At 43.5% G+C, this 16,171-nt stretch overlaps 2 protein-coding genes across 3 annotated transcripts; both read right to left on the bottom strand.

Annotated features, from left to right (window-relative positions):
* Positions 1-256: 256 nt before the first annotated feature.
* LOC118232044 (toll-like receptor 6) lies at positions 257-14,074 on the bottom strand. 2 transcript variants are annotated; one of them, XR_004766205.1, is made up of 3 exons: positions 13,956-14,074; positions 10,055-12,646; positions 257-1,173 (listed from the first exon to the last, which is right to left on the bottom strand). XR_004766205.1 is itself a non-coding variant. In XM_035426583.1 (2 exons), exons 1-2 carry the CDS (start codon positions 13,967-13,969, stop codon positions 10,207-10,209), a joined length of 2,454 nt encoding a protein of 817 aa, XP_035282474.1. In that variant the 5' UTR covers positions 13,970-14,074; the 3' UTR covers positions 8,308-10,206. The 2 variants fall into 2 exon arrangements, 1 of the variants encoding a protein (XP_035282474.1); XM_035426583.1 differs by lacking the exon at positions 257-1,173 and having other exon boundaries at positions 8,308-12,646.
* tlr1 (toll-like receptor 1) lies at positions 637-5,505 on the bottom strand. Its single transcript, XM_035426584.1, has 2 exons — positions 5,407-5,505; positions 637-3,765 (listed from the first exon to the last, which is right to left on the bottom strand). Exons 1-2 carry the CDS (start codon positions 5,418-5,420, stop codon positions 1,326-1,328), a joined length of 2,454 nt encoding a protein of 817 aa, XP_035282475.1. The 5' UTR covers positions 5,421-5,505; the 3' UTR covers positions 637-1,325.
* Positions 14,075-16,171: the final 2,097 nt, after the last annotated feature.

Genomic DNA, 16,171 nt, shown 5'->3' with positions numbered 1-16,171 from the left:
TTTGATTAGGTAGCCTGTGTCTGGCCCTAACGGGAGCAATAGTGACTATCGTAGAGACTTCACGTAACACTCAGATATCTTCATTAACCTGAACACAAACGGGGCCCAGAGGCCAGTTCTTAGGAACAAGCTCTAAACCCACACTGCCCACAGACAGTCTGCTAGTTCAAGGGTTCCCTCTTGTGGTCAATGCCTGTTATTGGTCCAGGCTTTAATGAATGCACAATGAAATTTTTGGTTTTTAAAGGGGGGGTGGGGGGGGGGGGGGGGGGGGCGTATTGGGTTGGGGTTGTGTTAAAAACCCCATTTACTAATGTAACCACAGGAGGGCCTCTAATCTGGATGTGGATTACAGTGCTCTTTGGTTTACAACCTAAAACTCTTTTACATTTCCGTAGTCTGGCAATGAGGTTTCAGTTCATTTGCTAGTTGCATGACCCTGCTGTTGCCGCTAGCTACTCTAAAAGCCCCGCGTCTGTATGTTCAGCTGTGGAGGAACTTGAAACTCCTACTCATGCTGATGATGGGAAACAGACTGGGTTAAGGATATGAGGAACCTGTTGGGGATCTCAAGACTTGAGCTTTGTTAAAAATAAAAGTTGCACAATTGCACAGGAAAAAACAGTGCACAGGGCAACAAACCAAAGAGAAGTGTATGAGGCGAGGGAGTGAAATTAAAACACAAAGGCTAAACGTTCAGATCAAACATACTCAATATAACACTGTAACGAGTATCAGCATTGATTCTTTTGTTCACTTTCTGACATTTGAACAAGATAACAGCGGTTCGAATCAGTGGCTCCAGTTCTGGCATTTATCTGACAATGCATGTCCCTTAGAGATGACACAGTGAAGCTTCATTAGCTTGTCATGGATGGAGTTACCAATGAAAACATTGCCCTCCATAGTAAAATATGTCGAATTGTCCTAATAAGGGATTGACACCTGACACATGGTGGCTCCACCCATTTGGGAATCAGGAAACACATAGGAAACTTTAGAGCAGGGAAGAAAAGTCTACCAATGCTTCCAACAGGTAGAGTCTACCAACAGAGAATGGGTGATGAGGCAGCCATATTGTTTAAGAGGCCTTGAGGTCAAGTCCGCTTCGATTTCACTTGTAGCTCCTCGATTTCACTTGTAGCTCCAAAAGATTGTTTGACTTCTATGAACCTCAGTTGATGAGATGAGATGTTGGACTGAAAATGGAAGCCTGACCTCAGTCGGTTTCTACATGCAGAGAACATTTCTGTACAGCAGCGATGATTATCGTCTGTTACATCTTGAAGCAGAAAAATCTAGAGGTCTTGAGATCGGCTAATCTATCACAAGTCCCCCGCTATCAGAGGTTGCTGGTCTTGGTCGAGAGGCGCAGGGGGCAGGGGGGCCTGAAGGGCAGCCCGCAGGTGGGCCCAGAACAGCCTTTGCTTGTTGGGGTCCTGCGGCCACTCCAGGTAGGTGCGCCGAGCCATCATGGCCTTCAGCTGGTAGAACTTGGAGGGGATGAGGTACTGGGGCAGGGGCTCGCGGAGGACGAGGATGACGCTGTCGGAGCCGCGGGACAGGCGCTGGTGCTGGGCGAAGTAGAGCTCGTAGTGGCACCAGCTGCTGCGGACGAAGTGCGAGGAGAGCACGAAGATGCAGCGGTAGCTCCTCTCCACGCAGCGGACGATGTTCTCCACGATGGTCTTCCCCGGGACGAAGTTCCTCTCGTGGTGGCAGATGCGCAGCGCCCCGCCCTCCTCCAGGCCTGGCAGGAGGCGGCCATTCACCCAGTCAGCGTCCTGCTGGCTGTACGACACGAAGGCGTGGAAGTGGACGCCCTCCAGGTCCTCCCGGCGCCTCGTCCGACGTTTGGCACGCGTCCACTGCCAGGTCATTCGGAGGTACCAGGGCACGTCCAGCCTCTTGCACAGGACCAGGGTGGCCACGGCGACGGCAACGGCCGGGCAGAGGATGGCGGCCGCCAGAAATCCAGCGCTGCAGGATATGGCGGGCAGGCGGAAGTCCCTGAGCAGCTTGTCCCTCCAGGCCTCGGGATATTTGCAGCTGTAGGCCCGCGGCCAGTGGAGAAGTTTAATGGGGTGGCGCTGCTGCAGGGCCGCAAACTCCCTCAGGCCACAGGTGCACATGAACGGGTTCCCGCGAACGTCCATCTCCCTCAGCCTCGGGCAGCTGGCCACGAAGCGCATGGACGGGGTGTGGAGGGAGTTGTCTCTCAGAAGGAACACTGCCAGGTTTGTGAAACCACGGCAGCTAGGGACGTCCAGGAGCTGATTGGAGCTGAGGTCCAGGTATGTCAGCATGTCCAGATGGAAGAGTCTGTCTGGGAGGGCTTCGATTTGATTGTTATGCATGTCCAGAGTCTCTATGTTGAGAGGGAGGCAGCTGAAGACAGATTTGCCAAGGCTGTTGGAGGACAGATTCAAGTGTACTATGCTGGAAGGCCAGTGGCAATTCCCAAGTGTATCCGAGTAAAACAGAGAGTTGAAGCTGACGTCCAGGTGTTGCAGTGAGGTCATGTACTGTAGCCGTCTGCTTAGCTCCATTAGGTTCTGCACACGGTTCCCTTTTAAAATCAAAGTGTTAAGGTTCTGTAGACTAACACATTCTGTCCCACCAACGGAAAAAATACTGTCAGAAAAGGCATTGTCGGAGAAGTCCATGAATTTTATAGGGCTTGGTGCATTTGGACAGGTCATTTGTATCAATGACGTCTCTGCAAGGGTCAAACGCTCAACCCTCATATTGATGAAGAAATCATAAATGTTACCTTGGAAGAAAAAGAAATTAGTAATTGTGACCCCTTTAATGCTAAAAGACTGCAGGTGAGACTCTGGGTTTAACTTCTGTGGAGTGATTTGCCCTGTAATGGTTATCATATATATGCTGAGATGTTTAATGGTTGACTGGCGAACGATATTGAGCAGGTCAACAGCCACAGGCCAAGTCATCTCAATGTTAGTCAGGTAAAGATGTGAAGTTCTGATGCTCTTACTTTGTCTCAGAAATGTTGAAAGGTAGGTTTGGCTACCGTTGAGGCCCACTAGGTCCACTTTATCAAAAGCAGACAGAGCATCAGTGATCAGTGCTTCGTCTGTTGGACGGTTTGACAGAACGATGCCCAGTTTCTTCGACAAGATGTTTCGCAAGCTGTTGCTTTCATACGTGGTGAGGTTTTCCAACTGTAGGAACATGTTCTGGAGATGAATGTCAGCAATACTCCCAAAGTCTTTACTCTTTACCACTTCGGCACTGAGCCCCATGTTCTGCAACTCTTTTAGGGAATTGAACATCTCTCCAAGAGTCATCGTGGAAAAGTTATTGAACGTCAAGTCCAGGAACTGCAGTTTGGGCGTGAAGAGCAGGTAATCCTGTTGCTGCAGGTTCTGAAGCTTGTTGTGCGAAAGGTCAAGGTACTCCAGGTATGATGTCGATCTGAACGTATCGGGATTTATCTCTTTGACGATGTTCCAAGACACATTAAGGAATCTCAGATTTGACATTGTTGAGAAATCATCATAGGTAAGGCGTTGTATTCTGTTGTGGGAGAGATCTAGAGCCTCAATGGAGGGAGATAATCCCTTGGGCACTGATGTCAAGTTTTGAAATGAGAGGTCCTGGATGGTTCTCTGCATGTCCGATGCAAATGTATTTTGAACTGTGCTAACAGACATAATCCACAGAATCAACACCATGTTCTTCATAGCTGACCACACAGCTGTCTTCTCTGAGAACCTGAGATTTGCAGTGCTTTGTTGATGTCTAAATTGGGATAGTAAAAGAGAAAAAGAAGATATATTGAAAATCTTACCATTATAAATGAGCAGCATTTCCCTCTGTCATAAATGCATTTTTAAAGCTGAACACATTTCAATCCTGTTCCTCCAGATCCTGTTTCTCACTAATGAATTTCAATGACAAATTCTCCAAGGTGAAGAAATATTCTGCTTTAAATTTCCAGCTCGAGTGGTTAACACAATCATAATTAAGGTTTTTTCATATTTCAAGTCACCAAGTGACATTCCATTATCAACATTACATCATGTTGTAAATGAGAATTTGTTCTCAAAGGTCTAACAATCTCGTCAGAATTTTGTATGCAGTATATCTACATTATATGTGCACAACAAAAGCATTGCTAAGGTAGTGATTTCTAAAAGACCCTATTGAAAACGTATGTTTATTTCTATTACAAATTTGTCTACGAGTAAAACTTAAAATCAATATAGCTTCAGTTTCATTGCCTTTGGTATCGAGAGTGTTGACATTTGCATTGTCTCCCTTCTAGTTCTACCACAGATGAAAGCCTAGCTTTATTTCACTTTTTGTACAGGTTGCTGTTTTCTTCTGGAGCTTCATCAGGGTGAATGAAATGGTTAAATAGGAACTACCTCAGCAAGTGTTGTAGTATTATCTACAGTAACATATTTCTCAGTTGTGAATTTTTTTTTTTTTTCTCAATAAAATCCACATCTAAATATCTAGTTGGAAGTTGAAACTATAGGGCTCTATCTTACACCCGGCGCATAGAGGCGCCAAGCGCAACGCAAGTGTGTTTGTTAGTTTCAGACCAACGCAGTTGTCATTTTCCCGTCCAGCGTTCACGTTGTTTAAATAGCAAATGTCCTTGCGCCCAACGGAGCGACCATGGGCGTCTTGGTTTTAAAATTAGGTGTGGTCAGGCGCATTGCTACAGTATCTTGGGGCAGCGGAAAGCGATTGCGCGATTGACCAACAAAAACCTGGTCTTAAGTCAATGGCACCGTATTTTACTGATATTTTAAGGGCGCATTATGATAGTAGTATGCCCCTACGTGAGCGGGTGCACGGCGTGCGATATTAAAAAAAATATATTGTGCATTTTCTCTGCAGAGAAGCGTTCGTTCCTACTACTTGGCAAATCCGCCATTATAATAGCAATCCGCCAAGGTGCAAGCGCGCCTGGCTTTTAAAGGGACTGGGAGATGACACTCTGATTGGTTTATTTCGTGTTACGCCCAAAACACACCTATGATTAATTAAGAGACTAAGTACAAGCCTTTGAACCATGCGCCTTACTTTGCGCTCAGATTATCCGCCCTTAAACCAGTAAAAGTGGATTTGGACACGCCCTAAATGCACTTGAGGCATGGGCATAGATCGTTAAAATATAGCCCTTACAGTTAGAATCTTTGGATATTTAATGAATGAAAATTCCTTCAGTGGAATGAACATATATGATATAAACAGACACCAAGTAAATGACATTTGCAATATTTCAAAGCCAAACACACTTATGCACTTATGCACTCATGCTCATAGAGTTGCATGACTTTTTTAATCCAATGTATACGTTTTAGACGTTTTTAACATAGGGGTAGACGTTTCACAAACGCTTTTACAAACAACCTGAGTTCCACGTACCTGTCTGTCCACATGTTGTCTCCTCTTGGATCACACACCAGAATAAGACATGTCTTTGATACTGTCTCACCAGCTTCTCAGTGCTGATCGGCATCAAAACGAAATTTGTGGCAGGAAACGGTTTTATAAGGGGGGGGGGGGGCGAATCAACAGAGCAGCACTTCTGCTTGCTATGATTCACTGAGTTCTCAACTTCCCCAAAATATGAAACCTTGCTTTAAAAAAACGTACACTTCACAGTAAATGACTTGCTTGGAAGGCAATGGTTACAGCAAAGAGTCTCAGCTTGGGGTGACTTGAGCAGAAAGTAATGATATCAGTTTAAATGAGAACAGAGATCGATTTATGAGCCTAAGTAATCTAAATGAAGAGTGAATTAGATTGATTGACATGCAGGCTATTGACAAGTCTTAATCATTAATTATTTTTGAGCTTATACTATACATACATACTATACTATATGGACGGAGTGTGGCACAGTGGGTAAGGAACTGGGCTTGTAACCGAAAGGTCGCAGGTTCGATTCCTGGGTAAGGACACTGCCGTTGTACCCTTGAGCAAGGTACTTAACCTGCATTGCTTCAGTATATATCCAGCTGTATAAATGGATACAATGTAAAGTGCTATGTAAAAAAAAAAGTTGTGTAAGTCGCTCTGGATAAGAGGGTCTGCTAAATGCCTGTAATGTAATACAGGATACATACATTAGCCTACACTACATTATAATCGTTTAGCAGACACTCTTATCCGGAAGTGGAGATCTTCAGTAAATGCAACAGTGTGAGAATACATTAAAGCACAGAGATAACTATATACAGACTATACCTACTGATGGTGATTTGGATAGTTTACATGCATCTCTAGTAGGGAATTTGACTAAGCACCAGCTTCCAACTCTGTTGATGACCTAACAGTAACATACCCCTAAATCCAGTCATTTCAGTGGCGCAGCCAAATTATACAGTCGTGAGGCTCACAAATGATGCAGCTACATAGCTTACAGTATCTAGCAAAAGCACTCCAGCTCAGTGTATGAATTCACTGAATCCAGACAATGCTATAAGCAACTGATGCATACAGCCCTGTTCAGGGACGCATAAACTGGCAATGGTGTTGGGGGGTGAGGGTAGGGGGATGATTGGGGGTGGCAGGTGGCAGGGTGATACCCGCCTCATTATGCCATAGTGATCTGGGTGATTATACTCCTGTGGGCTGCCAGTTGCGCAATCCTCTGGCTTGACAGCTGGCTCGGCTGATGGATCTTTGAGACGAGGTGAAGGGATATACAACTGCGGAATTGAGCAATAAAGAAGAACAGTGATAAAACAGCGGACACAGTGCATGTAAAGCACCCTCTTATTTGGCAGTGCTGTTTAGTAGATGGGCAGAAAACGGTTCTGGTGCCATTTTGTTGGGACAGCAATATCCACCTGCGTTCTGATTGGCTGCAGGAGGCATGGAACATCAGTCAGGCTATGGATGTCTCACAGTTGTGCAAATTCAATATGTGCCCGTCCCATCATCACTTTCGATTTTTGTCGAAACGATGTTGCAACACCGCACAATAATTCAATATTGCGCTCTACCTCCCTCTATAAATCTACTCCGACCAACCAGATGGAAGAGAAATGAGGAAATGGTGATGGGAGAATTCATACGCACCGTTATTAAATACGCGCTACATCCCGAGAGCTCCAAGCCGCGGCGAGTAGAACACGGCACATCTATCAGGCAGAAAAGGTTGTCAGAACAAATTGTGGAGCTAAACAGAGACAGAGCAGGAAAGCTCCCGCTAATTAGGAAGCAGAGTGGTTGCTGTTTCAACCACTCTGATTGATATGGTAATGAATCCGGAATGAGTAAGATCCGTCATATCCAAACTCGCGAGCAGAAGATCGCCAGACAGCACCGACGAAGACTTCTCCCTTGTTTGAAGGTTTCCGAACTTTCAGCACTTGAAACAAATGCTTCCGCCGTCACCTCCGCACCCCAAGAGAGACGAGAGAGCAAAAGCTTTCAAACACATTTTATGAAGTATAATGAGCACATCGAATCTGCAGAAAAATAAGAACTTTGAACTTTGAAGTTCAAACTCCTTAGGCTTCCATGAATCATACATAAGGATTTGGTAAAGAAGCCTTTTTTTCTTTCCAAAGCATTCCTAACGAAATACAGAGCACTGTCAGAGATGACAAGAATGATGCTCCATACATATTCTATCATAAAGAACTATTATTACTACTGTTACATAATATGATACATTTTGCCTTCATTGATTCAATTGAAATGCTGTTGTATCTTTGGTGCCCTAGAATTGCTCTGGAGGTTTCTGATAACCTATTGGCAAAGCAGTGGCAAGCACCAGAGATGTATGTCCCACAGATTGGGCCGTAATGCAGCTGCTGCCAGTTCTCAGAGCCTCATGCATGCATTCTGGCACCACTGCGGTGTCGTAACCCACCTGCTCGTTCCCTTCCTGGTCTTATGCTTGGGGAACAAGATGAATGAACAAAACAGTGACTGCGGTGACATCAAGCAAGAGATTGTCTCTGCATTCCATCTGATTGCAAAACTCACTTTGAAAAGACCCGTTTCACAGTAGCACCCGTCTTGTTAGCCACCTGGGTGCATTCTTCAGCCACAATCCAGGAGACTAGCCAGAGGTCACTGAGTTCAGGCTACACAAGGCCATACAGGAAGGGAATAATGATCTGTGATTCACACAGATCATTATTCTCTTCCAGTTCAGGCTATACAAGGCTATACAGGAAGAGAATAATGATCTGTGATTCACACTCACATTGTGTTTTACAGTAGAAAAAGCATAAAATAAACAGTTTTGGTGTTTAGCCATTGCATTGACAACAGGGAATGCATCAAAAAGAATTTAAAAGCCTCAACTCATGTAAATGGTTTTTATTTGACTTGTGCAAGAATACATAAGTGGTAAAGAAAATGAAATAAAACTGAAAAAGCAATGGTTTGGTATGGTTTGTTCATTTAAAACTTTTTTTGAGTATGTGTTTGGACGAGGGGATGTTGAAAGGGAAACCATGTACTGCTTCCAACTTTCTGAGCAAAATTGAGGTTTGCACATCAAATAGTTTTAGATACCTTTTGACAAAAATGTTACATTCATATTAATTTTAACAATAATAGTTTATAATTTGCAGGTGAATAAAATGGGATATTTTCAGAACATTATTAAACAAAGCAGTTCATTCCAATTAAAAAAAAAAATAGATATTATATTGAAGCAGCAGTGTTACATACAAGCTACCAAATTTAATCCTTCCCTCTTACTTAATCCTACGTCAGACAAACAAATATAGAACTGCCCTCATTTACTATAATGGCTGTATCAAATATATCTCTGGAGGTAGTAATCCTTTGCATTACTAAACCCAGAACATGTTGGCAATTTTTGTCACTCTGATTTTGGGATGCAAACGCAACTCCAAACATAGGGAAACATATTAAGAGAAATTGCAAGTAAAATTGCAGATGATAGGGCACATTGGCTGTTGATTCCAAAAGCTATAACTGTATTAATATTTTGTTGACCTACCTGCTAGATGCAGATAACAAGGTGTGCATGTTGACCAGAGGACTGCAAAATGAAATTGCTCCTTTACTGGCTTTACAGGCCATCTATAAATGCCCCAATTTCTTCTGTGAGTTCATAAAGAGGCTTTAGTGAGTCAATTAACTTCCCCTTATGTGTTCCTTTTAGATTATAACTCTCACTACATCTTGATTTGCGGCTTCAAAATAGCTTCAAAATATCATTCACAAATATCATATCACCATCTGACATTTTGTACCTAACTGTGTTTCCAGGGTATCATCTCTAATTTATTTTGGCCCAGATTTGAATAAATGCACAATTAAATTTTTTTTTTTTTTAAGGGGGCGGGGGAGGGATTCTGTTAAAAACCCCTTCACTAATGTAACCACAGGAGGGATTCTAATCTGGATGTGGACGGTGCGCGAACGTTTAGAAGAATGCTTTTACATTTCCGTAGTCTGACAATGAGGTTTCAGTTCATTTGGTATTTGCATGACCCCACAGTTGTGACCTGCCACTTTTACAGCCCTGTATGTTCAGCTGTGGAGGCCACAAACCAAAGAGAAGTGTAAGAGGCGAGGACGTGAAATTGAAACACAAAGGCTAAACGTTCAGATCAAACATCGTCAATATAACACTGTATCGGGTTTCAGCATTGATTTTTTGTTCACTTTCTGACATTTCAACAAGATAACAGCGGTTCGAATCAGTGGCTCCAGTTCCTGCATTTATCTGACAATGCATGTCCCTTAGAGATGACACAGTGAAGCTTCATTAGCTTGTCATGGATGGAGTTACCAATGAAAACATTGCCCTCCATAGTAAAATATATCAAATTGTCCTGATAAGGGATTGACACCTGACACATGGTGGCTCCACCCATTTGCGAATCAGGAAACACATAGGAAACTTTAGAGCAGGGAAAAAAAGTCTACCAAGAAAAGGCTTCCAACAGGTAGAGTCTACCGACAGAGAATGGGTGATGAGGCAGACATATTGTTTAAGAGGCCTCGAGGTCAAGTCCGCTTCGATTTCACTTGTAGCTCCTCGGAAATAAAAGATTGTTTAACTTCTTTGAACCTCATTTGGTGAGATGAGATGTTGGACTGAAAACGGAAGCCTGACCTCAGTCGGTTTCTACATGCAGAGAACATTTCTGTACAGCAGCGATGATTATTGTCTGTTACATCTTGAAGCAGAAAAATCTAGAGGTCTTGAGAGCGGCTAATCTATCACAGGTCCCCCGCTATCAGAGGTTGCTGGTCTTGGTCGAGAGGCGCAGGGGGCAGGGGGGCCTGAAGGGCAGCCCGCAGGTGGGCCCAGAACAGCCTTTGCTTGTTGGGGTCCTGCGGCCACTCCAGGTAGGTGCGCCGAGCCATCATGGCCTTCAGCTGGTAGAACTTGGAGGGGATGAGGTACTGGGGCAGGGGCTCGCGGAGGACGAGGATGACGCTGTCGGAGCCGCGGGACAGGCGCTGGTGCTGGGCGAAGTAGAGCTCGTAGTGGCACCAGCCGCTGCGGACGAAGTGTGAGGAGAGCACGAAGACGCAGCGGTAGCTCCTCTCCACGCAGTGGACGATGTTCTCCACGATGGTCTTCCCCGGGATGAAGTTCCTCTCATGGTGGCAGATGCGCAGCGCCCCGCCCTCCTCCAGGCCCGGCAGGAGGTGGCCATTCACCCAGTCAGCGTCCTGCTGGCTGTACGACACGAAGGCATGGAAGTGGACGCCCTCCAGGTCCTCCTGGCGCCTCGTTCGACGTTTGGCACGCGTCCACTGCCAGGTCATTCGGAGGTACCAGGGCACGTCCAGCCTCTTGCACAGGACCAGGGTGGCCACGGCGACGGCAACGGCCGGGCAGAGGATGGCGGCCGCCAGAAATCCAGCGCTGCAGGATATGGCGGGCAGGCGGAAGTCCCTGAGCAGCTTGTCCCTCCAGGCCTCGGGATATTTGCAGCTGTAGGCCCGCGGCCAGTGGAGAAGTTTAATGGGGTGGCGCTGCTGCAGGGCCGCAAACTCCCTCAGGCCACAGGTGCACATGAACGGGTTCCCGCGAACGTCCATCTCCCTCAGCCTCGGGCAGCTGGCCACGAAGCGCATGGACGGGGTGTGGAGGGAGTTGTCTCTCAGAAGGAACACTGCCAGGTTTGTGAAACCACGGCAGCTAGGGACGTCCAGGAGCTGATTGGAGCTGAGGTCCAGGTATGTCAGCATGTCCAGATGGAAGAGTCTGTCTGGGAGGGCTTCGATTTGATTGTTATGCAGGTCCAGAGTCTCTATGTTGAGAGGGAGGCAGCTGAAGACAGATTTGCCAAGGCTGTTGGAGGACAGATTCAAGTGTACTATGCTGGAAGGCCAGTGGCAATTCCCAAGTGTATCCGAGTAAAACAGAGAGTTGAAGCTGACGTCCAGGTGTTGCAGTGAGGTCATGTACTGTAGCCGCATGCTCAGCTCCATTAGGTTCTGCACACGGTTCCCTTTTAAAATCAAAGTGTTAACGTTCTGTAGACTAACACATTCTTTCCCACCAACGGAAAAAATACGGTCGGAAAAGGCATTGTCGGAGAAGTCCATGAATTTTATAGGGCTTGGCGCATTCGGACAGGTCATTTGTATCAATGACGTCTCTGCAAGGGTCAAACGCTCAACCCTCATATTGATGAAGAAATCATAAATGTTACCTTGGAAGATAATGAAATTAGTAATGATGGCCCCTTTAATGGTAAAAGACTGTAGGTGAGACTCTGGGTTTAACTTCTGTGGAGTGATTTGCCCTGTAATGGTTATCATATATATGCTGAGATGTTTGATGGTTGACTGGCGAACGATATTGAGCAGGTCAACAGCCACGGGCCAAGTCATCTCAATGTTAGTCAGGTAAAGATGTGAAGTTCTGATGCTCTTACTTTGTCTCAGAAATGTTGAAAGGTAGGTTTGGCTACCGTTGAGGCCCACTAGGTCCACTTTATCAAAAGCAGACAGAGCATCAGTGATCAGTGCTTCGTCTGTTGGACGGTTTGACAGAACGATGCCCAGTTTCTTCGACAAGATGTTTCGCAAGCTGTTGCTTTCATACGTGGTGAGGTTTTCCAACTGTAGGAACATGTTCTGGAGATGAATGTCAGCAATACTCCCAAAGTCTTTACTCTTTACCACTTCGGCACTGAGCCCCATGTTCTGCAACTCTTTTAGGGAATTGAACATCTCTCCAAGAGTCATCGTGGAAAAGTTATTGAACGTCAAGTCCAGGAACTGCAGTTTGGGCGTGAAGAGCAGGTAATCCTGTTGCTGCAGGTTCTGAAGCTTGTTGTGCGAGAGGTCAAGGTACTCCAGGTATGATGTCGATCTGAACGTATCGGGATTTATCTCTTTGACGATGTTCCAAGACACATTAAGGAATCTCAGATTTGACATTTCTGAGAAATCATCATAGGCAAGGCGTTGTATTCTGTTGTGGGAGAGATCTAGAGCCTCAATGGAGGGAGATAATCCCTTGGGCACTGATGTCAAGTTTTGAAATGAGAGGTCCTGGATGGTTCTCTGCATGTCCGATGCAAATGTATTTTGAACTGTGCTAACAGACATAATCCACAGAATCAACACCATGTTCTTCATAGCTGACCACACAGCTGTCTTCTCTGAGAACCTGAGATTTGCAGTGCTTTGTTGATGTCTAAATTGGGATAGTAAAAGAGAAAAAGAAGATATATTGAAAATCTTACCATTATAAATGAGCAGCATTCCCCTCTGTCATAAATGCATTTTTAAAGCTGAACACATTTCAATCCTGTTCCTCCAGATCCTGTTTCTCACTAATGAATTTCAATGACAAATTCTCCAAGGTGAAGAAATATTCTGCTTTAAATTTCAAGCTTGAGTGGTTAACACAATCATAATTAAGTTTTTTTCATATTTCAAGTCACCAAGTGACATTCCATTATCAACATTACATCATGTTGTAAATGAGAATTTGTTCTCAAAGGTCTAACAATCTCGTCAGAATTTTGTATGCAGTATATCTACATTATATGTGCACAACAAAAGCATCGCTAAGGTATTACTGATTTCTAAAAGACCCTATTGAAAACTTATGTTTATTTCTATTGCAAAATTTGTCTACGAGTAAAACTTAAAATCAATATAGCTTCAGTTTCATTGCCTTTGGTATCGAGAGTGTTGACATTTGCATTGTCTCCCTTCTAGTTCTACCGCAGATGAAAGCCTAGCTTTATTTCACTCTTTGTACAGGTTGCTGTTTTCTTCTGAAGCTTCATCAGGGTGAATGAAATGGTTAAATAGGAACTACCTCAGCAAGTGTTGTAGTATTATCTACAGTAACATATTTCTCAGTTGTGAAAACAATTTTTTTTCTAATAAAATCCACATCTAAATATCTAGTTGGAAGTTGATACTATAGGGCTCTATCTTACACCCGGCGCATAGAGGCGCCAAGCGCAACGCAAGTGTGTTTGTTAGTTTCAAACCAACGCAGTTGTCATTTTCCCGTTTAGCGTCCACGTTGTTTAAATAGCAAATGTACTGGCGCCCATCTGAGCGCTCATGGGCGTCTTGGTTTTAAAATGAGGTGTGGTCAGGCGCATTGCTACAGTATCTTGGGGCAGCGGAAAGCGATTGCACGATTGACCAACAAAAACCTGGTCTTAAGTGGATTTGGACACGCCCTAAATGCACTTGAGGCCTGGACTTAAATCGTTAAAATATAGCCCTTACAGTTAGAATCTTTGGATATTTAATGAATGAAAATTCCTTCAGTGGAATGAACATGTATGATATAAACTGACACCAAGTAAATGACATTTTCAATATTTCATAGCCAAACACACTTGAGATAAACATGCTCATAGAGCTGCATGAATTTTTTAATCCAATGTATACATTTTTATATTTAGACATTTTTAACATAGGGGTGGACGTTTCACAAACGCTTTTACAGACAACCTGTGCTGCAGAGTTCCACGTACCTGTCTGTCCACATGTTGTCTCCTCTTGGATCACACACCAGAATAAGACATGTCTTTGATACTGTCTCACCAGCTTCTCAGTGCTGATCGGCATCAAAATGAAATTTGTGGCAGGAAACGGTTTTATAAGGGGGGGGTGGGGGGGGGGGGGGGGGGGGGTGGAATCAACAGAGCAGCACTTCTGCTTGCTATGATTCACTGAGTTCTCAACTTACCCAAAATATGAAACCTTGCTTTAAAAAAACGTGCACTTCACAGTAAATGACTTGCTTGGAAGACAATGGCTACAGCAAAGAGTCTCAGCTTGGGGTAACTTGAGCAGAAAGTAACAATATCAGTTTAAATGAGAACAGGGATCGATTTATGAGCCTAAATAATCTAAATAAAAAGTGAATTAGATTTATTGACATGCAGGTTATTGACAAGGCTTAATCATTAATGATTTTTTAGCTTATTGTCATGGTTCTGTGTTTCTGTATCTGTTTTTGCTTGTTGGGCCACCAGATGGCGGCACTTTTGTTTTGTGTCCTGCTCGTTCCCGTTAATTATATTATTGCTTTCAATTATTTTATTATTGTTTCTGATTGTGTCTCGTTGTTCCCACCCTGTTCTGGTTTGATTGTTAATTGTGCCCTCCTGTATCTTGTTGGTTTTCAGTCTATTTAAGTTCTTAGTCCCATTGACTCGGGTGCTGGTTCCTTGCGTTTGTTTCCGACTTGTGTTTGTTCTAACCGGATGTTACTGCCCGTGGTTTTGACCTGCTTGTGCTTCTGCCATTTGTTTTCTGTTCTTGTGAAATTCTGTTTTTTTTAAATATTCTTTTAGTTTTTGTTATATTCCCTTCGTGGTTCTTTGTTATGTTTTTTTTTTTTTTTTTTTTTTTTTTTTTTTTAGTAAAGTCTTATTTGTATCTACATTCTTGAGTTTCGTGTTTGTTCCCACTCTGCGCCTGGGTTCTAGCCCCCGTATCGTGACACCTATGCTATCATCTAGATGTAAATAATGTGCAGGAAATCATGCTTTGGGGGTAAAAGTGACAACAGGAAACAAATCTAATATTTATCTCAGAGTTTATTAAACAATTTATTTATAACTCAATGCTCAAGAATATATAATGATAGATCTGTACATGATATATCTGGCTTCACAGTTTGACGACTACTCGTCATTACACAAGTTCCCATCGAACTACAAATCTACCCAGCCTCAAGATAGAGTTAAGTTAAAAATGTGCATCTTTACCGAACTGCGTAATATTCATGTTGATAAACACAGAAACAAAAATCATGCTTTAAAATACCTTTAATTACCCATTCAGTCAAAGAATTGGATAAAAATATATTACAATGTGTTAAGAAAATTTGCTCAGTTAAAAAAAAAAAAAACTCTGGTGAAACCGTAGGGACTTCACAGTTTATGCCTGTTCGGTCACAGTACAAAACTTCACTGAACATACTTCTTAGCACCCGGGTAATCGCGGAAGTGTTTCGTGTTTATCTTGAGCAGCCCTATATCGACCATTGCATGTGGCATACAATACTGTATCTATGGAGCGCTTCACCTCCCCATAGCAATTTAGCATGAGGATCAAGAAGCTGACTATGTATGTAGAGCAGACCAGCATCAAATATGTTTTTGGATTCAAATACTTTTCTACACTTTACTGATCTTGTCCGGTGGATTGGAACCAATGAAATACTCTCAAAAAGTGTAAACCCCACCTTAGGGTCATGTTGACAGGCTCAATTACACCAAGATCAGTGCAAAGAAAAGTACTTGAATCCAAAACAAATACGTATTTGACCCATGTCTGATGTAGAGATATTTAGCATAACCTGAATTGTGAACATTTGATCATGGTACACAGAAAAACATGACAATATGAGACTGAGCGTGAAGTAAGCATGTTGACAAAACATCTGCCCCTGTTTTGCTCTGAGAGGTTTCACCGATAAAGAGCAATATATACACCTCATTATGATATGTACAGTCTGAATAATATATATGAACAACTGTTCCTTATCAAATATGAATATATAAAAATAATAATGCCCAGGACACCAATCAGATCGCATTCTCACAGACAAAAGTTAATTACATTATACCGAGTCTCCTCCATGTTCTCGTGTTTAAAGAAATGTCAGTAAGTATTATAATAACTACAGCTGCAAGCACAGCAGTAATGTGGGGGGGGGGGTTTGGGCAAGCGCAGACAT

The sequence above is a fragment of the Anguilla anguilla genome, chromosome 7, assembly GCF_013347855.1.
Source record: "Anguilla anguilla isolate fAngAng1 chromosome 7, fAngAng1.pri, whole genome shotgun sequence".
In the NCBI taxonomy this organism is placed as follows: Eukaryota; Metazoa; Chordata; class Actinopteri; order Anguilliformes; family Anguillidae; genus Anguilla; species Anguilla anguilla.
The sequence above is the reverse complement of the archived record's forward strand: the minus strand, read 5'-3'. Positions and strand labels throughout refer to the sequence as shown.